Source organism: Zootoca vivipara, chromosome 16, assembly GCF_963506605.1.
Source record: "Zootoca vivipara chromosome 16, rZooViv1.1, whole genome shotgun sequence".
Taxonomy (NCBI): Eukaryota; Metazoa; Chordata; class Lepidosauria; order Squamata; family Lacertidae; genus Zootoca; species Zootoca vivipara.
This window is the reverse complement of record NC_083291.1, coordinates 30,172,669-30,195,093: the sequence shown is the minus strand read 5'-3', so window position 1 is coordinate 30,195,093 and position 22,425 is coordinate 30,172,669. Positions and strand designations below refer to the sequence as shown.

At 43.2% G+C, this 22,425-nt stretch overlaps 1 protein-coding gene across 13 annotated transcripts in view; it reads left to right on the top strand.

The window, feature by feature from the left end:
* The window catches only part of POSTN (periostin), a 53,991-nt gene extending 45,969 nt beyond the window's left edge, over positions 1 to 8,022 (top strand). For 5 of the 13 annotated variants that reach the window (XM_035140692.2, XM_035140686.2, XM_060269189.1 and 2 more), the window contains 4 exons: positions 58 to 138; positions 3,533 to 3,619; positions 5,341 to 5,382; positions 6,034 to 8,022. In XM_035140692.2, the coding sequence (XP_034996583.1) occupies positions 58 to 138; positions 3,533 to 3,619; positions 5,341 to 5,382; positions 6,034 to 6,101 (278 nt within the window). In that variant the 3' untranslated portion in view covers positions 6,102 to 8,022. The remainder of the gene's footprint in view (positions 1 to 57; positions 139 to 3,532; positions 3,620 to 5,340; positions 5,383 to 6,033) is intronic. The other 8 variants (XM_035140694.2, XM_060269191.1, XM_060269188.1 and 5 more) reach the window with 2 other exon arrangements.
* Positions 8,023 to 22,425: the final 14,403 nt, after the last annotated feature.

The following is a 22,425-nucleotide window of genomic DNA, read 5'->3' as shown; positions in this document are numbered from 1 at the left end:
CTGCAACTACCAACTTCTCAATGTTCCACATCATGCCATAAACATGTGTTCTGTCAGAGGTGACCAAGGTGAGCAAATTCATTGAAGGTGATGGTCATTTACTTGAAGATGAAGAAATCAAAAGACTCCTCAAGGGAGGTTAGTGAGTGTGAGACAACTAACCTCGTCGTAATGAGTGCCAAGAGCGGACAAACTGATCTTTTAAACTTTTTAAAGACTGATTCAATTAAGCAAAATATATGGAAGAAAAACCAAGCCTAATGTATGAAATTTTGAACTTTGAGCTATCCGTTTACCTCCACACATGTTGGAGTACAATAAAGCTTTATTTGTGTGAATCTGTTGAGTCTTTAAAAAGTTCCAAATGAGCAATGAAGATTTGTTTGCATTATAAAATATTCTGTGATAACTTTTGAATTTTAAGATATTCTTCCAAAGCTAGTGCGACATGTGAGAAAAGTCCAAAATCTTTTTGCATTGTTCATTTAAAAATGAATATTCATTGCTCACTATTTAACCGTCAAAGGCATGTATAGCATCCTTCTTTTGAAATGACTTTTGGTTCTATGCAATAAAGCTTTGTAATTATCTTCGAGAGTACAGTGCACTCATCTTTGTACTGATGAGCATGTTGATGCTAACTCATTTCAGTTAATAATAAAAAGGTGCAAAATTCACAGTCTGAACACCTATTGCAAAAATATCCAGTGCCATCTTGACCTTATCCAGCGCCAACTTAATGCTAGCCAACAAAGCAGTTCTCAGTTCAACTGTGGAAGTAGCAGGTACTATTACCACATATGGCATACAAATGTCATGCAAAATGGCTATATGGTTGGTTAAAATGAGGAATGACTGCAGTAGAATTGGGCAGTGATTCCTAGAAGCAGCATCCTAAAAACATGTGTACTGCACTACAGAGGCAACCAATTTGGTGCTGTGACAATCCCATGTGTTTGAGAGATACAAGTAACACCTTTCAATGGATGTTCAACTCACAGCATGCTGTTTTGTGCCCAATCCCTGGGCATACGCAATTGTAGGATGAGGATTTCACCACCATATGGTTGCCAGCCAGCCAATAGCGTCTGAGCATAATGAACTGCCATACAGTATTAGTCGGGTGCACTGTATTGCCAGAAATGACATTCTGATCCTCTCTGTTCTCCTTAATAATCTACTGATCACCAAGAAATAACCAGAAGAAACTGACGGGCAAACTTTTAAAAAATCGAATGCTTATGTTATTAATCTGTATACATCAATTGAATGGTTTTGCTTGTGGGATATTTAAGAATTGAAGAGGGGAAAAAGAATTCAGGTTTTGGGACAAACCCTGACCCCTAAATCCAAACTATATATTTTTATTCTTGCTCAAGTTAAAGTGAGACCACATCACCTTCTGCTAATTAGAGTCCAGCTGGCTCTTCACTGGATCAGAGTTTGAAATCCTTATATAATGAAGTTAATCAGCAAAGCCATTCCGGCATAAAAATTGCTTAAAGAACTCAGAAAGCATTTTGCAAATGTCATCTTACAGCACAAAAACCCAACTGTGAAAGTCCCATTGAATTCAATGGGGCTCAATCTAAGGGGAAGTTGGATTAGGGTTATAGCTTTAGTTTAATAAAACTATAAGAACAGGTCATAACGTATTTATTTTATCTAAGGGACCTAACTATAGAGAAAAGAAATACTGAAAAGCATCCATTTTTATGGCATTCCACAAACCAAAAGGTGACTCCTATAGACAGTGGTTTCACAATTGTGCATTTGAGAAGAGTAGCATCTGGAAGACTGGAATCTCCCTTTAAAAAAAATTCTAAAGGATAAGTAGCTGTTATTATATATTTATTTATTTATTTATTTCCCCAGCCACTCTGAGCGGCTTCCAACAGAAAAATGAAATAAAATAATCTATTAAACATTAAAAAGCCTCCCTAAACAGGGCTGCCTTCAGATGTCTTCTAAAAATCTGGTAGCTGTTTTTCTCTTTGACATCTGATGGGAGGGCATTCCGCAGGGCGGGCGCCACCACCGAGAAGGCCCTCTACCTGGTTTCCTGCAACATGGCTTCTCGCAACGAGGGAACCGCCAGAAGGCCCTCGGTACTGGACCTCAGTGTCCGGGCAGAACGATGGGGGTGGAGACGCTCCTTCTGTAGATTGCAGGATGTGGATCCAACAGCAAGCAGGCATTTGAAGGCAGTAGCCTTCAAATTGTAACGTAAGAATTGCCTAATAATCCAGTTTTCATGGAGTTGATATGGCTTATTCAAATTTATGCTGTAATTTTTAAAACAACAACAAAAGTGCAATCAATTGTTTCTAATTTCAATTCTTTGCCATTTTTATTCCAAATATTCCAAGGGATAAATCATGAGTACAATTAGCTCAGTGGGAGAGTGCGTGAAATGGATGCTGAAGATCTCAGACACATTCCACAGCATCTCAATTGAAAACCATGGGGCTGAGAAATGGTCCCCAGGCCTATGATAGTCAGAACAGGGTCCTGCGTCAGATGGTCAAGTAGTGAGCCACAGACCACGCAAAAGTAGCTAGAATCTCTGGCATAAAACCTGAAATATCATAAAGTGATCCACTGAATTCTTTTTCTCCGATCTTCTTGCAATTGTGAAGTGGTTACTAGAAACAGAATCCTTGACTCGTTTATTTGTCTTTGTTTTTATTTTTTTATTTTTCTCACTTTGCTTCGTTTCTTCCAGCCCTTCTTTTCCTTTGACTGCCATGAGAGACCCGTATAATTCTTTGAGACTTGCCTAGACCCCACCCCCACCCCACTTCACTCCACCCCCATACCATACCTGCCAAGTTCCTGCCTGAAAAATAAGGGATCGGACCGGAAGTAGCAGACTGGAAGTAGCGCTGTCGCCATTTTGGAACTGGGTGGAGCATGCTCAGAAGCGACTTTTGATGCTGCTCTGCCCTGTTCCAAAATGGCCACCGCACCAGAAGTCGCGTTGCAGCCATGTTGGAACTGGGCAGAGCAGCGTCAAAAGTCGCTCGAAACAGCTGGAAAAACGGGGGATTCCCGGGGAATACAGGAGACTTGGCAGCTATGCCCCATACACAGATATAAACAAACACATGATTTGCATACTGCGATCATGATGGCGATGGCTCCACAGACATTATGGGCATCAACCGGAGCTGTCTCTCGCCAGTTCAAACTGGAACAGAAATTCTTCCCTTGCCTATGGAAACACAACAAGCCCTTTGCAAGTTGTGGACCACACCGTTAAGATGATAGCAGTGTAAACTAACAAGAATGTGTGCTCGTTGCACATTTGGGGAAACATGCCAGGTGTTGAGGCAATGCTTGGCTACCAGCCACAGAACAGAGGACTTGTCAATTCTAAAAAAATATTTCGGAATTTGCTCATTTGCTCATGTTGTACCCATCCACATCCTCTTCAGATATAACATCTCAAATATGGACCACTTCCCTGTTTTTTTAATAAAAAAAAATCTACCCACTCTTAACTGGCAATTGTTTTTAATGCCTGTTGTAGCCGGATCTGAGTACACCAAGGTTACTAAAGTAATTGAGGCAGAGCCACAGATTATCGAGACAGAAATAAAGAAAATTCATCTGGAAGGTTAGTTATGCAGTAATATGGAACCGCCTCTTATCCAAACAATTGTTGTGAGTGAATTACTTGCATGGAAATCAGGACCAGACCTCGAGAATACAGAATTGTTTATTTCCACCCTATACTTCCTAACCCAGTTGCTTACGTAGCCTGTTGGCATGAACGAAACAAAATAATAATTAAAAAAATCCTTCCAGTAGCATGAAATGACTTTGTTCTGTTCACCAGTTTAAAGTTGCAGTGTTCTGTATATTTACAACTTACTTGAATGATTTATTAGTCATTAACAAACAAAAAAATTCTGTTTCAATTATCCTAACCCCCATAAAGGGATGTTAAAGATTTCTCATAGTTCCTTTCCTTTTAATCTTCCAACAAGACTACAATATACCTGTCATCTACTTTACTAGGTCTATTAGTTGTGCTCGCTGAATATGTCACGTCAAGGATTTGTTCAAGACATATTGCATGATTAAACAGGATACTAATTGCTAATTTGGGGGAGGGGGCAGGTCTTATTTGAAACTTATGCAGAATGCCTGTTTAAAAATATGCAGGTGTTTCATAAGCCCAAGCCAACTAGAAACATTGGAGCTGGTACCCAGAAAAGGGGGGGGGAGGGGGAAATTTCACAGTACTGTAATGTTATTAATTTTTAGAAAGAACGAAAGAAAGAGCCCAGCATTACAAGTGGGCAGTTGGTATTTTTGACAGCATCGCCAATGATAAATTTTTATTTGTGTGGCAATGCCCTCCTTCCCAAGTAATAACGACTCATGACGCTTATAAATTTTTATTTCTAATCTCAGCCTATTAAACTGTAGCATTCTGCCCCTACAGTACTTGGCTGCTATCTTATTTTCTTCTTCCAAATTATGGACCCATGCCTGAATCTCTTCCATTCAGAGTGATTTACAGGTGTTTGGCTCATAGCTCTGTTTTTGAATGGTGAAAAATCCACCTGGACATGTTGGAGCGCTTTGCCATGCTTAGAGTAGTTTTTTGGGATCTCCCTCTGAATCTATAATTGCACACAGTGGCCTAGGTCTCACTGAGGTGGTAAGTCTATGTTTGGGTGGTACTACGTTTGAATTAAAGGAGAGGCTCAAAATCACTGAGTGTTCCTTGGCGGAGGGAGGGGAACCCTACACATAGAAATGTAGCCTATCAGGGACCACTGGTGGAGGAAGAGGAGTGCGGGGGGAGCGCACCGCCCCCGGCAGCGTGATCCTGGTGGGGTGCCATTGCAGCTGTCCCCCGCCTGTACTGGGTGCCATGCGCCTGCAGGCGGCACGCCACGCCCCCCAGGGCGTGCACCATGCGCCTGCAGGCGGCAGGCCCTGCCCCCAGGACGTGCACCAGCCCTGTCCCCGCCTCCTCTCCGCCCTCCGTACCGGAGCATGAAGCTCCGCCACTGTCAGGGACAAAACTAGGCTAGAGCTCTTCTGCCTGACATCCCATTTTTTCTGTGTGCAGATGATAACATGTTTCGGAGAGCACTCTGATCACTGAATAATATCTGCCATCAGAACAGCAAGTGATCTATAGAGCATGTGGAATATATTGTATAGTAAAAAGCTTTTATTATTCATCCAGTGTCTTAAACTGAAAAAGACTTCGTCAGCTTTAAATTTTTGACATTTCAGAAGATACCTTACTGCACTATTTCAAACCTCTACAATAAATAATGCAAGATTGCAACACTGTTTTCTGTTTCTTCTTTTTAGAAGCACCCGTTAGAAAAGTACAAACATCCAGAAGAACACAAGGTATGAGGAGGAACTGTAGTATTTATTTCTTAATTATTCAGGCATTTATATTGCGTGCCATTAATTGTGTCTTTTGGGTAGTTTGCAATGGTTTGCGTTTGCTTTTTTTGTTTTGTTCTCCTTTTGTATTTTTCTGTTGTGAACCCCCTTGGGATTGTCAGATGAAGGGCTGTATGCAAATTTTAAAAATAGCAGCAGCAACAACAACAACAACGTATAGGAAGGGGACATTGTTGTTGTTGTTTAGTCGTTTAGTCGTGTCCGACTCTTCGTGACCCCATGGACTAGAGCACGCCAGGCACTCCTGTCTTCCACTGCCTCCCGAAGTTTGGTCAAACTCATGTTCATAGCTTCGAGAACACTGTCCAACCACCTCGTCCTCTGTCGTCCCCTTCTCCTAGTGCCCTCAATCTTTCCCAACATCAGGGTCTTTTCCAGGGAGTCTTCTCTTCTCATGAGGTGGCCAAAGTATTGGAGCCTCAGCTTCACGATCTGTCCTTCCAGTGAGCACTCAGGGCTGATTTCCTTGAGAATGGATAGGTTTGATCTTCTTGCAGTCCATGGGACTCTCAAGAGTCTCCTCCAGCACCATAATTCAAAGGAGACATTAGTTTACCTTAATAACATTTGTTCTCTTTTTTTTGTCCACAGGCTCACCACGGAGAAGAACAAGGCTCGTCAGACCTGCAAAAAAGCAGACTGTACAGAAAGAGAACTGAAGCTCTGAAGAAAAGAAAAGAAAAAAGTCATAAGGGAAAACATTAACCAAATCACTTGTTCCCATTAACAATTGGGCCTAGCATCCTCTCCCCCATAAAAGCAGATGGGAGTGCATATGAGGGGGGGGAAGCACTTCCTAAAAGACGCTTTAGCTGGTGTGATCCTAACGAGCAGGGATCAACTCAAAATGTACCCCTTTTCTATGAATCCGAACTCTAGAATTTAAATTGCATTCCACCTGCAAGTAAATAAGCTTTAAAGTGAGAAAACCCAAGAGTGTAAGCTATGTAAATGTATCACCTTTAGATCAGCAAATCCATGTGATTTATGTTATTAAATACTATTATGACACAGACATTACCTTAGAAATCATAATAAACTTTAAGCAATGACATAGGATCTTCGTTTTCATCACTATGTAAAACATTTGCTAGCGAAGCTGATAGATTCTCTCTCCTGCACTCTCCAAAGATGACTCTCTCAAAACCTGAGCGTTCAGGAATGTTCTCGGATCAATTACTGTTCTGGCTTTCTAAGGTCCCAAATTAAAACAAACTTACAGTAAACACAATAGCTTCCATTCGGAGATCCTTGCATTAAGCAGCAGACACTACATACTTAAACACCAGCGCTACCATTCACCTGCTAGAGGTCCAAAAGGTGGTGGACATTGTATTAATTTAAACTCCCCATATTTTCAGCTGTGTACATGTGGGGATGTTGAATGTGGGTTCTACCTTTTGTATATTCTTTCGTACTATCATTTTTTTTGTACATATAGGAACCAGCCCGAAACCAGATTGCAAAATCTGTTCATGAGTCCGGCTAATTTGATTCGAAACAAGAGATGCTCTTTGGTTTTAAATATTGTACTCACATACTGATACCAAAGTATAAAATACGTGCACCTTCCATTCGTTGATAAGGGCAGACTGAATTTGAAAAAACACACACTTATATTTTGTTCAAATGTATAGAAATGGGGGGCAGAGCCTTTCCTGATTTACAGAATTCAATGGAGCTTATTCTTAGGGGTTAGCATTGCAGCCTCGTATGTATTTTACAGAAGAAAACAGTTGTTTATATGTATGTTCCCCATATCCCAACTGAAGCAACATTCATTTACATTTTATACTTTCTGTAGTTGAGTACAGAATATGAAGTGGCCCTTCATTCCAGGGATGTTAACCGAATTAGCTTTTAGGCATGCTTATAGTTGACGCCACTTCCCTCTGGTTGAAACTAAACCTGAGAAGCAGCAAGATTGACCTGTAGTGTGATGATTTGATAGATCTGAATTCGGGGAAAAATAGATGCTATTGACTTCAGTGGGAGTAAAACCATTTATATCTAAGAACTTTGGCTTGTCTGATTTGTGAATTTTGAGTCCTTTGCTGAAGCCCTCTGCTTTATGGAATGTGTATTTCTGTGGAAATCAAAATGTGTTTTGGAAGCCCTGGTGAATTCAACAGGTCTCATTGATGAGCCATTGTACTAAGTAACCCACACGAATCTAAAAATTAAAAGAAATATATTTCCACTATAGCATTTAAGTACAGGAGACAATTGTAAGGTTTGTGAAACATTAGCCTTTAAAAATCCTGCTTTGAATTGTTGAATTCTAAAACAATCAATGAAATATATATCAACTGGTACTTAGTCCAGAAGCCTTTGCATAAAGGAAGCCCTGCCAATTTTCATTACTGATGTGGGCATTGTCTGTAAATTGTCGTTATTATAACTAGTTTATTTGCTTCTTCTCCCATACTTGTATGTCAACTATGCAAGAATCTTTGTGAAGGGAGTAACAACATTTCATCAAGGTGCCTTAATTCTGCAAAGTGTGGTTTAAAAGAATTACAGCGTGTGCCTTTATATTTTTGTTTTGAAACACATATTCATTAAATAAATTTGGCTGAATTACGGGGCTTTTTGTAGTCAATAATTTGATGAGCAAGAAAACATTCGTACTTGAAAAAACTGTATGTGCCAATCATTTTTGAACAGTACTCTGTGAAACCACAGAATTCTTCAGTTAGATCAATAATGACCAACAAGCTCCCTTGAAACATGGTGTGGCTCAGCAGGCCTAGACAGTGCCTTGCAAGAACTGAGTGCTCCAGAAATCTCTGAAATTCTGTGGCAGGCATGAAGTGGTTCCTTGGTATGGGAAAGGCTCTCTCAACATTTGAAAACCATCGACATATATTTGTTCCTATACCCGTTTAATGTATGGTCCATAAAAGCATTGTAAAGCCAAGGTCTGGGAGGTTAGGGGGGAGCTAGGCTCCTGCAACCCTTTGTGCACTCCTGCCAAATGCTGGATTAAGTTTTTATGGTTTTGCTAAAGCCCACCCAAAATGCCAGATATCAACGATATTTCAAAAGCAAGTTTCGAGGCATAATTGCCATGAGTGACCCCTCTTGCAATCAACCAATGACTGCTCTATCCTGAAGGGAACACAATGCTATCCTACTAGAGCCTATAATAAGTGGCTATAAATGGCTGGGCGCAACTGAAGAACCCTTAGTAGCTAATAAGGCTACACTACCTGACATAATATGTGCTGTGCTCTCTGCTCACAGTCAAAAGTCATGGAGCTCCAAAGCAGTGGTGGTAGGTGCCCAGGGTACCTGGCAGAGTTGTTAGGTAATCATGGCGGCATGGCCAATGAGGTCAAGAGGCATGGCTCTTTGCTCTTGCTCTTTCCCCATCTTCCACCCTCACAAATATACTGTGAATGCAAGCATTTCGGCTGCATGAGTACTTTGCACCTTTCTATTCGGAAGGTGGTGGACTCTCCTTCATTGGAGATTTTTAACCAGAGGTTGGGTGGTCATCTGTCAAGGATGCTTTTGTTTAGATGTCTGTATTGCAGGGGGTTGTCCCTTCCAACTCTACAATTATGTGATTCTAAAGCAGATGAGCTGCACAAGTACTTTGGACCCAACTTAACCGAAGTTATATCCCACTGAACTCTACGGTGATTGCTCCCGAATAAGTACAGTATATAAAGGATTGCAGCCAGGACTGGTTACTCTTAAAGGTGCACTGCAGAACTGTTAACTAGGGCCCCCATACATTTCCAGACCTCTATGAAAAGAGTATGATCCCCCAGAATGGATTATTATTATTATTATTTTATTATTTATGCCCCGCCCATCTGGCTGGGTTTCCCCCGCCACTCTAGGCGGCTTCCAACAAATATAAAAATACATTAAAATATCACAGATTAAAAACTTCCCTAAACAAGGCTGCCTTCAGGTGTTTTCTAAATGCCAGGTAGTTGTTCATCTCCCTGACCTCCGATGGAAGGGCGTTCCACAGGGTGGGAGCCACTACCGAGACGGCCCTCTGCCTGGTTCCCTGTAGCTTTGCTTCTTGCAGTGAGGGAACAGCCAGAAGGCCCTCGGCGCTGGATCTCAGTGTCCGGGCAGAACTATGGGGGTGGAGACGCTCCTTCAGGTACATTAGACCAAGGCCGTTTAGGGCTTTAAAGGTCAGCACCAACACTTTGAATTGTGCTCGGAAACGTACTGGGAGCCAATGTAGATCTCTTAGGACCGGTGTTATGTGGTCTCGGCGGCCGCTCCCAGTCACCAGTCTAGCTGCCGCATTCTGAATTAATTGCAGTTTCCGGGTCACCTTCAAAGGTAGCCCCACGTAGAGCGCATTGCAGTAGTCCAAGCGGGAGATAACCAGAGCATGCACCACTCTGGCGAGACAGTCTGTGGGCAGGTAGGGTCACAGCCTGCATACCAGATGGAGCTGGTAGACAGCCACCCTGGACACAGAATTAACCTGTGCCTCCATGGACAGCTGTGAGTCCAAAATAACTCCCAGGCTGCGCACCTGGTCCTTCAAGGGCACAGTTATCCCATTCAGGACCAGGGAGTCCTCCACACCTGCCCGCCTCCTGTCCCCCAAAAACAGTACTTCTGTCTTGTCAGGATTCAACCTCAATCTGTTAGCCGCCATCTATCCTCCAATATAAACTCAGTACTGATAAATAAAGAATAATAATGATAAAAAGTCTGCCCTCCCTGATTTTGAATCGGGGAAGAATTTGGGATACAACCAGGAGAAAATGTACATAGATAGACTAAGTCTGCAATGCACCAAAAGCACTGAAGGGATGTTGTGCCGTCCAAACCACACCTGATGTTGGGACTTACACTTGAGTAAACATACAAAGAGTAAGGCTGCAACCCTAAATCCACTTACCGTATTTTTCTGTGTTTAAGACGCCCCTATGTGTAGAAGAGTCCCCTATTTTGGGGGACTCCAAATTAAGAAAACACCCCTCAGCACTACCCGTGTATAAGACAAGCCCCAATTTTAAACCTGATAATTTTTTTTGGTATATAAAAAAAACCTATACAAGGGGAAAATACGGTACAGTGGTACCTCAGGTTACAAACACCTCAGGTTACACACACTTCGGGTTACAGACTCCGCTAACCTGGAAGTAGTACCTCGGGTTAAGAACATTACCTCAGGATGAGAACAGAAATCGTGTGCTGCTGGAGCAGCGGCAGCGGGAGGCCCCATTAGCTAAAGTGGTACCTCAGGTTAAGAATGCTTTCAGGTTAAGAACGGACCTCTGGAATGAATTAAGTTTGTAACCAGAGGTACCACTGTATGTGGGAGCAAGACCCATTCATTCAATGGGATTAACCTCTGAATAGACATGTTGAGGACTGTGCTGTAACGATGTACCTGCCATATACATTAATTAAACAACAGCTATTTGCTGTGTTGGATGGTGCAACTTTGGTGGAATCTACACACATATAAAAAACGCTGTGAAAATGCTTTTTTTAAAAAAAGTTTTGAAGAATATATTGAATTTGGCATAGCTCACTGTTGCCGCCTGGTGTGACATTTGTATATTGCACTTTACAACACATTTAAACATTTTATTTGCAGCTGTCTAGCAGAGTCCTATATGGGCAAAGACTAACCTGAGTGTAAGCCCCACTGAGTTCAGTAGGACTTACCTCTGAGTAGACATGGTTAGAGTCAGGAAGATGGACCTTATATTCCTAGCTTTATAGATGTGGACTTCAAGGAAACAGTTCTGAACATGCTCAGAACAAACATATGATTCTACTAGAGGCTGGTGGTGGGGTGGTGGGCATAGCTGCCAAGTACCCCGTTTCCCCCAGGAAACCCCTGTTTTTACTTACCTTTTCCCGGTGGTCCCCCGTATCACTTTGTCTCCCATTTTTCTCCGTTATTTTCTCCTGCCGGCGGCCATTTTTTCCTTTCTGATTTGCCCTTCTATGGGCACCAAAAATGGCCGTCGCCGGCTTCAAAAGTCGCATCTACGCATGTCCGGAAGTGCATAGACGCGACTTCCGGTGTCGGCGGTGGCCATTTTTGGTGCCCATAGATGGGCGGAGCGACACCGGGGTTACGTCGACGCAACTTCAGATGTCACACGGCTGCTGGTCCCGGATTCTGCAGTCCGGGACTTGGAAGGTAAGGTGGTGGGCGTTCCTGGATTACCCTCATGACAACAGGAGGGAGTGGGAACCTATACAACCCGGGCTGGTTATGCAGCAATATAACAATTTCATATGGTTTAATGGCTGGAGACAGATGGGAGTAACCTAACTGCCATAGCAGTAGTTTTGGATTGGGATTGGCTGAATGATGCAGAGAGCTAATTGGCCAGAGAAGATTGTGCGGCTTTGAGATTTGGGGGTGGGAGTTTGAGAGCTGCATATTTGTTTGTTTGTTTTTTTAAAAAAGCTTGACCTTCATTTTGGCAAAGCTCTTCCCCAGTAGCCCCGCTTGAAGAACCTTCCGCTGCTCCAGTGTGGTCATGACATTCAGAATGAACGAGATCTCTTTAATGTGAGGGAATGCTCTGTGTGTGCACCAAAGCCCTTGGTTTTTGCAAAGAAACTGCTCTACTTGGAAGGACCTCTGAACGGTGCTTCCAAAGAAATCAAGATGAAAAATCAACTTAATTTGGGCGGTTAGTCTAATGCAGAGTAAACTGGCTTTTAATTCGCTGTGTAAGACTTGATTTGTGGAGAAGAACATGACAGCAGGACTACTGAACTTCTTAGGAAACCAGGGCTTGGCTCTTCCAGCTGTAAACTAGCCTGAAACCTCTGGCTGGTTGACTCTGCACATGCCACCAACTTCTGGGACAAGTCGGGACTCACTTAGCTGCAGAACAAAATTTGTACTCAAGTGGAAGATTGATTACAGCCCATTCTAAACAGCTGCACTTTTCATTCTGCCTTTAATTAACCCCAAGTTTTACTTAATTCCTAAAATAACTTCCTGGGGAATATGGTAATTTTGACATATAACCGTGCCCAACAAGATTCTTCACCTGTTCAAGTTAATGAGTTTCATTTTTATGGAAGAAGTTCATCAAATGTCAGGCATTTAAGGCCTTGGTCTTGCCCAATCTCTTCTGAGTCACATAGGTTTGTTTTTTTTAGGCATTCCCCTGGTCAAGTTACTCTAGCTCACATATTATAAGTAATCCATGTCTGTAACGGAAAGAAGAGCTGGATGGTTCAGGATATGGTGATAATTGAATAATATTCAAAACAGAGGGCAAATCCAAGCTGGAGGTTTGAGCTATTTATTTCCTTAAATTTATATCCCACTACCTTCTTCCATCATTTAGCCCAAGCTGACATACCCGAGGTTCCCAAGCAGACCTAGACCTCCAACTAACAATCATGGTGTGTGACTAGGCCTCACCCCCTCTCTTCAGCAAGGGGGAGCATTTTTTTCACAAGGAACTTCTGCCCTCATACTGAAGACCTAGGTCAGGCACTGAGACCCATTGCTACTCCATTAAAGTCCCCACCCTTCAACCGTTAACCTTCAAGAATCCTTCAGGAACACAGCAATTAGCCTCAAAAAAATGTTCCAATGGCTCACCAAACCAGTTGATTCCATTTGGAGGCAATCTGGAGTAGCCATCCTGGATGTACGGTAAGTCATGCAGAAGGCAAAGAAATATGATTTATTCAACACCATTGCCACCACTTCATGTTCTGTTTCTGTTAATTGGTTCTCATGGGAAACTTACAGATTCTTGCTTCGCACAATTAACTCAAGGCAGTGTCAGTTTACTCTTGGCAGAAAGCCAAGGTCTGCCTGGCCTGGCAACAGCTCTCTGATTGGTTAATGACCAGCACTGAACTCTGTTATCTAGGAATGCTAGCACAGTTGTTTCTGGTTGGGTGTTAGGAGTAGGAGTGCTGCGTATGGTTGAAGAGAGAGAGACAGAGAGGATTTATTTTGCTTTGCTTTGTATGCAGAAACTCTGCTGGTTTTATTTTCTTTTAATAAATCCTGTAAATAGTTATTCTGCGTCTAGCCGACTAGTCATTTCCACCTCAACTAGCTTCTGCGCTGTGCAGGAAAACTCTGCTACGTTTGGGCTAAAGCCACTAGAGCTATGCTTGACACTTCAAAATTCTAAGATTTCAAAGGTCTGAAAACAAGGTTTTGGTTTCACTCATCTACTGCCACAATTCAAGCCGTGTACCAGCCTGCTTCATGATACCAGCCAAAGAGCCAGGCATCTCTAAAAGGCAAGAGGGGAGGGTACCACAGCATGTGACCCTTTTGAATTGCTTAACCTCTTACTGCTGACGTGTCGTGCGGTCACAAAACTTTGAGGGGGTGGCCCTTTTATTGACAATTGGGGGTGCTGGGACCCCCCCCCCAGCCCCCTACGTAGTGCGCCTGCCTCAGGAAGATAGTTCCAGGCTCTCAGCGTTGGTAAAAGCCCCCCTAATGGTTGCAGACAGTGTTGGAAATATGATAAAGCACACTAGGAGGTGGAAAATGCTGATTTAGAGTGAGGGCAAAGAAATTGTCTATAAACCATGAAGTCAGCGTGTTCACTACATAGTAGCTGATTGGCTGAGGTCTCCAATGGAAATCTTATAGCAAAAGGAGGGTGAAGGGCACACAACTGCAGAAGCGACCTTAAATAACATGAAGATAATCACAAGGGAAAACAGCCACATCATCTCCTCTCATCAGAAACCATTTGTTTCAAGTGGGCCTGCTCTGAGGTAAAGCTGCGGTCTGAGAATTGCAACCCGACTATTCCAACGCTGTCGGTTTTTGTGAACACCAAGATGGGTATGTCATATAACTTTCCATAATTTATGTTGGATGGGAAATTATGCAAAGGAATTTTGCTTCCAGGTTTTTTTGTTTTGTTTTTGTTTTGAGGAATATGGTTTGCATTAATTCTTGGATTATGATTCTGTGTGAATAACAGACTGTCAGATATGTCAATCTGCGCCAAAAAGCTCCAACTGCAACGTTCAATTGAGCATTCATGCATGCTGTATTTATTTATGATACAAAAGCCTATCAAAGGTTGATCAATGACTCGTCAATGTCCTTTACATAAGAGAATAATTACCTTGCTGGGTTAGATCAAATTTTGCACATGGATCATCCCTGTCCAGTCACAGGCTTCTGAGAAGCCCACACAGAGAGCATGAAGGCAACAATTCTGGTCTCTTTCTGCCCATCTTTCCCTCAGAGATATACAGCGGTACCTTGGTTTACAAACACAATTGGTTCCGGAAGTCTGTACTTAACCTGAAGCGTACTTAACCTGAAGTGAACTTTCCATTGAAAGTAATGGAAAGTGGATTAATCTGTTCCGGATGGGTCCGCGGAGTACTCAACCTGAAGCGTACTTAACCTGAAGTGAACTTTCCCATTGAAAGTAATGGAAAGTGGATTAATCTATTCCAGACAGGTCCGCGGAGTACTTAAACTGAAAATACTCAAACCGAGGCGTACTTAAACCGAGGTATGACTGTAGTGCTTCTAAACATGTAGGTTCCAGTGATAGCTATTGTGAGACTTCTCTTCCACCAATTTGTGGATCTTTTGGTCTAGCCCATTCCCATCCACATGGGCCAACTTTTACAGGGCCCACTTACCTGTCAGGCATAGGGTTGCAAGACTCAATAGTGGACAGGACTTCTGTGCCTTTAATTGCCCTGCTCTCTTTTGAGTCTGGAAACCTTAAAGAGAAACCAGCAGACCCTTTGCTTGGAAATTAAACAAAGGGTCGGCTAGTTTCTCTTTAAGGTTTCCAGACTCAAAAGAGAGCAGGGCAATTAAAGGCACAGAAGTCCTGTCCACTATTGAGTCTGGCAACCCTAGCCAGGCACTTGGGAACCATAGTCTTTGCCAGCAAAATGCCAAGTATATGTCTAGCAATGCTGCCTTCTGCAGGGAATGGCTGCGTGCTTGGTTCCCCGCATCTTATTGTTGTACACCAGCTGATGGATGGTGACTTCAACCGCATTCTCTACAGGGATTGGCTGTGTGATCGAGTTTATATTGGGCAGGGTGCTCCTCAAGGTAATTGGTCCAAGCCAGGTTTGTTGAGCCTAGAAACTCAATCTGTAGTCAATGCAGCTGGAAACTGCAGGAGGCAGTTTCCACGAATCTGTTGCAGCTGTGGGCAGCACACATAAGTATTTTGCAATATCCTATGTGTGAACAGACATTTGAAAATGCCTACTATGCATCCCTGGCAGCAGAAAAAGAAAGATAAATTGAAATGGCTAGACTCCCCAGCTAGGGAAATTGATGATCTGGAGACAATTTTCAAGTTTGCCCAGAACAATAAAAGTCTCCTACAGTTTTTAATCAACTCAGGAGATAAACACCATAAACGTTTGTCTAGCCAAACAGAATTTATGCTCAGCAGGCACAACAAAATTACTACGAATGGAGTGACATTGTGGATGAACACTTCGTCAGGAGACTCAGTACAGAAGGAATTAATAATTCTATTTCTCTCCTGGGGGGGGGGGGGTGGGGTGGAATGGGAGGTTTGCTGTCCTCAGCTTTGTAAACCGACTGTTCAAGCACATCTATCAAATTCCACATAAACCAACCTGCCTTCCAATACTTTACCTTCAGAGCAAGTGTTATTTGTGGGCTAAGACATCCCAATAAAAAAGATTAAGTGGGCTATGAACACAGCTTGACAGGCAGAGGCAGAAGAGGCAGAAGTTCAAAGGAGATTGCTGTAACCACTGATCAGCTAATTACTGTTTACAGTAACCTCCATTGAAGATGCTCCAATTGGTGCAGGGAGCGTGCCTTCAAAAAGGTCCCATGTCATCTTCTCTGCACCTTCAAACCAGCTCCCAGCAACTGCAGACAGCTGATTGTCACTTACAAGGAACCCCTTTGAAGTCTCTGAAGAGGGGAACCTGCCCTTAAGAGCAGAGCATGTTGCCCTCTGCTGAGAAACCAGTTTGTATTCAAGGTGCTTCCTCATTGAAGTGCAGAGTGTTTGAGGACCGGGACGTTCGCAGGGAAACCAAAATGCTTGTTTACAAAGCTATTGTACTACCAACCTTACTATATGCTTGTGAAACATGGACCACTTATAAACGCCATCTCCAACTCCTTGAAAGATGCCACCAACGGTGTCTCCGAAAAATTTTACACATCACTTGGGAAGACAGGCGAACTAATATCAGTGTACTTAGGTTAAATGTCCTGGAATTGGAGGTATTGTTGGGAAGGTACAGGGGAGTCCCATATGCCCAGAGATTTTGTCATTGTGCCCTGGGAGTGGTTGAGTCAACTGAACATATTCTTTTGATCTGCCCATTCTATGCAGATCTTAGACAAAAACTCATAGCTCCACTCCTAGGCCAACTTAGCGCTGTAGCCAGAGAAAGACAGGTTTTGTTTCTGCTGAACAAGTTTACTGGAACAACAGCCTCCTTGGTGGCCAAATTTCTTTTTCTGGCCCTTAAGCGTCGTAAAGTCAAAATTGACAGCATTGACATGGGTCTAAATGTATAGCCTACTTCTTATTGTCGGTTTAAGTGTTAAGTTCCTTTATATGTTTTAATTTTTGTATGGATAAATGTTTATTTCTGACTGACAGTCAAATAAAATCTGATTGAATATCAGTGTACTGGAAGAAGCAAAGATCACCGGTGTTGAAGCAATGATTCTTCAACATCAACTTCGTTGGACTGGTCATGTTGTGCGGATGCCTGATGATCGTCTTCCAAAGCAACTACTCTATTCCGAACTTAAAAACGGAAAGCATAATGCTGGTGGTCAACAAAAGAGGTTTAAAGACTGTCTCAAGGGAAATCTTTAAAAATGTAGTATAAACACTGACAACTGGGAAACACTGGCCTGCGAGCGCTCCAGTTGGAGAACAGCCTTTACCAAAGGTGTCATGGGCTTTGAAGAAACTCGATCTCAGGACGCAAGGGAGAAACATGCTAAGAGGAAGGCACGCTTGGCAAATCCACACCGTGATCAACTCCCGCCTGGAAACCAGTGTCCCCACTGTGGAAGGATGTGTGGATCCAGAATTGGCCTCCGCAGTCACTTACGGACCCATTGTTAAAACCGTGTTTATGGAAGACAATCTTATTGGCTACGAAGGATCACCAAAGAAGAAGAAGAAGCTTCCTCAAGTGACTTGAATACAAACTGCTTTCCTAGAAAAAATTGGGGGGGGGGATGCTCCATTTTTAAAGGGAATGAGAAGGTGATTGTGTGTTGAATTACAAAGGACCGGGTGGGACCTTTGCTGTTTTTATAAAACTATATCAGGTCACCTCTTACCTCTTCTGTAAACTAAAATGTCCCAGGCGCTTCACACCTGCATAACATACTTGTTTCATCTGCTTGGTCATTTTAGTTGCCCTCTTCTAAACCTTTTCCAGTTCCACAATATCCTTTATGAGGTTACCAGAACTGTACGTAGTATTCCAAATGCAGTCACACCATCAATATGTGATAAATGAATTACAACAACAGATGTAATTTTTATTTTCAATTCCTTTCCGAATGTTTTATTTTCAATTCCTTTCCAAATAATCACTGACATGGGAATTTGCCTTTTTCATAGCTGCCACACATTGGGTCAACGTCTTCAATGAGCTAACCACTATCACCCCAAGGTCCTGGTCAGTCACTGCCAGTTCAGACCAGTTGTTCAGTCATAAGTGTTGTGTGGGTTATTTCCCTGTGTTTCTTTTGAACATGAATTAAGATGGCATCCAGATTGAACGCTAACTCCCACTCATTTTCCTTCTTCTGGCCAATCATTTATCTCATTCCTTAACAAATACCAGGGACTTTTAAATATGCATTTAATACGCAGGGGGATAGAAATTGCTTTGCCATATATCACAATGATGGATTGCAAAAAGCACCAGTAGGCCGGGTCCTTATCGCAAAGCATGTCTAAATGGAGAATAATCAGATGCTTGGGCCAAGGTTCCCAGGCGTGTTTCCCAAGAAAACTCCATGGCAAAGAATCAAAAGAGGGATCTTGATCATGAAAAGGAGGCCTCTTCTGGGCTTCCTCTGTGTGGTGGGCGGCCTTCCCTCCTTTCTTCATTGGCCGCTGCTATCTTTGCTAGATCAGCCTCTGAGGAAATGGCCCACCAGGCTTCAGCTGTGATTTCCAGTGTTGCGCTCCCTCCTGCTGCCCCATCGACCTCCCTTAAGAGCAGGCATCCCCAAACTTCGGCCCTCCAGATGTTTTGGACTACAGTTCCCATCATCCCTGACCGCTGGTCCTCTTAGCTAGGGATCATGGGAGTTGTAGGCCAAAACATCTGGAGGGCCGCAGTTTGGGGATGTCTGGTGTAAAACTGTTCTCTATTAGATGTCCCCCTCTGCTCTCCTGGCTTTCTCTACTTCTCCTTCTCTTCTTTAACACAGTGCCTTCCTTGTCTTCCTCTTCCTTTGGATGACTTGAAAGTTGTCCCTTTCTTCATGCATCTTCCTCTTTTCATACAGTCCCCGCCTGTGCTGTTAAGCATAGTAGTTTAATTTACTGAAAAAGTAAATGCTTGTATGCATTCCTGTGTGTTTAAATTTGATTGGTTGGTAACTGAATTCTAGAGAGTTCTCTAGTTGTTCTCATGAGATTGGATAATGCTGGTCACATGGGAGGTATCTAGTGAAGGAGAGAGTCCATTTTTATGTGAAGCGAGAGTCCACTGTGAACACTGCTAAGTTGAATAGAGCATTGGAGTGATTCTTCTCTGCTTCAAAGGGAGAGAGAGAGCAAAGCTGCAGGAAAAGGTAAAAGTGGAAATCTCTTATAGGAGCTGCAAGGCATGGCTTAATTGAGATACAGAAGGCTGAGTGCTGAGCTCTGGCAAGGGAGGAAAATACAGTTGTTTGGAAGTTCTTAGTAGAAACTGTAGGCCCTTGCTTGGACAAGCATGTGACTGTAAATATTATGTTTTAATTCATCTATAACTGTAAGTTTCTGCAAGTTTTTGAATGTTAAAGTCTGGATCTTGGTTTAATTTCCAAAGAAGGGTGTCAGTCATATATATGATTTGAGCGTCTTGGTTGCATTTTCGCTACGCTTACATGTTCATCTTCCACCCTCCGCCCCCTACTGTCATGGACTGGTTGGACGCAGACGGATGGTGGAAGGAACCAGCTGTGGAACCCTCAAGGGAAGAAAGCTCTGAGCCTGGGGAGTGGTGGTGGAACAATGATGGGTGGTCACAGGGAGAAGACTGGGGAGAGGAGGTGTCAGAAGCTGAAGAGGTAACAGGGCTTAGGACAGGCATCCCCAAACTTCGGCCCTCCAGGTGTTTTGTACTACAATTCCCATTTTCCCCGACCACTGGTCCTATTAACTAGGGATCATGGGAGTTGTAGGCCAAAACATCTGGAGGGCCGCAGTTTGGGGGTGCCTGGCTTAGGAGAATCTGTTGGAGGAGAGTTAGAGGAGGGAGGCCAAGAAGCAGAGATTAGTCGGGCTGGCGAAGAGTCATGGGTGTCTCCCCCTCCAGCTGCAACAAGCTCCCCTTCCCCCTGGTCTGCCAGAACCAGAAGAGGCATGAAACCCTGGAGAGGGGGGCACTTAGCAGCTGTGGGGAGGTAGGGACCTTCAGCCTCAGCAACTGCTTCATGGGGGGCGAGACCTATCAGAGATGGATTGCTGTGCTCATTAGGCATGACACTCCAATAAGTCTGAGCAGGTTATGTTTTTGAGAATAAAGAGTTAACTCCAATTTGCACAGTGTGATTTACTGCCAGCTCACGCCTGACACATACCTACCTCCTCTTCCTGCAAAAAGACTGTGTTCCCACTCATTCCAGGGCCACCTGCCTTCTGACTCAACACTCCCTTCCACCTCCTTGCCTCTCCTGGTAACTTTCCAGGGCCTCCCCCTCCTGCTTCTTCTGCTTCCCTCCCTTCCTTTTTGCCATCTCTCTTTTCCTTCCATATTTCATCTCACTCTTGGTAGTCACCACATTAGTGGTGTACATGAAATCAACAGATTGTAGAACCTTTTTCAATTTATTTATTTACTTACTTACTTACTTACTTAAAATGTTTAGAAAATGCCTTGCTTCCTGACAATAGACCTCCATGTTAGCTGACAATAAGTACTACCGGTATTAAATAAACATAATTATATTGATTACATTAATTATAGTATACATCAGTGGAGAGAAAGTATAGCCCAATAATTCATTGAACAGGAAAATCTAGTTTTACGTTCTTTTGTTGTCCCAAATTAAAAAAAAAACTTGTTGACCACATACACACACAAATATATGTATATTTGCAGGAAACAGGAAACAAAGGTCTGGTATATGTGATAGTGTCTGATTTCTGCACTGTCAAATAAGAATTTGGCAGGGAGTTTAAAAATCCGCCATTGCTCTGAAGGCCAACAGAATCAATTAATTGCGATGCAAACATACTTTGTTTAAAAACTGAGGAAAATAAAGAAGTAACACTTTGAAAATCAGTATAAATGTCTATTTGCCCTGTTTTTAAAACCATAAAACATTTGTGAGAAGAGTGCCAGATTAGGAAACAAATACTAGCAGTGTGATGCAAGGGGGCAAAATACACAAATATAAGAAAGGAAATATTTGTGTTGTATACAAATCAACATCTGCGGAGAGGTTTTGTTTGGCTAGCACCAGCAAGATCCAGATGTTACCCATCTGTGCTGGATGCTAAAGGCCTGTGCTACACTGGGTTTATCCACACTTACTTTTCCAGGCATGGTTCTAGGCAATTTAAAGCACTGTGTTTGAGAGCCCTTTTTTAAATGACTCGGGAGCTTTACCTGTGAAAACTCACTCTTTAAAGCTCAATTGGAGCAAACATCAATACGCCGAAAACCCAAACTGATGTTTGCTCTGATTCAGCTTTAAACATGTGACCTATGTTCTGAGTGTGGCTTTGCAGGTCATCCCTAATAAATATCACGAGGATCCATAAAGATCTATGCTGGATAGCAACATATTCCTGATTTTTGTTGCTTTGGTTACATCCATGGAGACAGGTGTGTTCTCTGCTTGGAGTCCAACAACATCTGGAGGACCAAACACTCCCCATCCTGGCTATAAATGCTTGTCTCTGTGTGAAAAAAACAGCTTTGAAATGCAAGTTTCCTGAATTTCCATAGTGACTTTTCCCTCCACGATAAATCTCTCGAATTTCCAACCTCAAACTGCACTTCTGGAAATCGAGAGGAAAGCTGCAAAAGTTTCAAGAGCAGATTCAAGTTTGTTTAATAAAAGTTTTCTTTGCAGACTTATGGAAAGCATAAAATTAGTGTGTCACGCTTCTGTGCTACTCACTGCAGATCTGAACAGCCTTTCATGGTTAGATGCGCACCACCAAGGGTACAAGATTGTATTGGATTTCCCCACCCCCACCCCCTACCCTGGTTTACAGTTTCAAATGTCCTGGGCTGGTGACTAAGAACAGCCTTGCTGTGTTAAATCGAATCAACGTATTCAACGCCCTATTTCCATCCAGTTGGCTGTGTCTTCCCATTTTAGTAGAACAGCATATCATTTGCTACGTGGTATCCCAATGGAAGGGTATAACCCAGGGGTGGCCAACATGGTGCTCACAGGAACATATCCACGTGCCTAGGCCTTGTTGTTTGCAAAGCAACTGAAATATACTCTGGTTCCGGTGTCCTTCCAGCCTCGGGGCGCCCCTCTGTGCCTACTGCTTCTGCTTCCCCTGCCCACCCCTCTCGCTCTACAGGCCTCACTGCCCTGCTGTCCCCTTGGGACCCCTCTGTCCCGCTCTCCTCCCGGGTTCCTCCTGGGAATCGTCGCCGTAGCTGGTCGCAGTGGCGGCGCCAACATTGCCCCCCTTCCGTTAGTACCTCGTACGACACGGGACCGGTCACCTTGGTGACTGTGGCAGGTACCCATGCTGGGCCTGCCCCAAAATTCTTTGCATACACTGGGTCCTGGGCCACAAATGTCCGGGGGTTCCTGCCTTTCCCCACCACTACCTC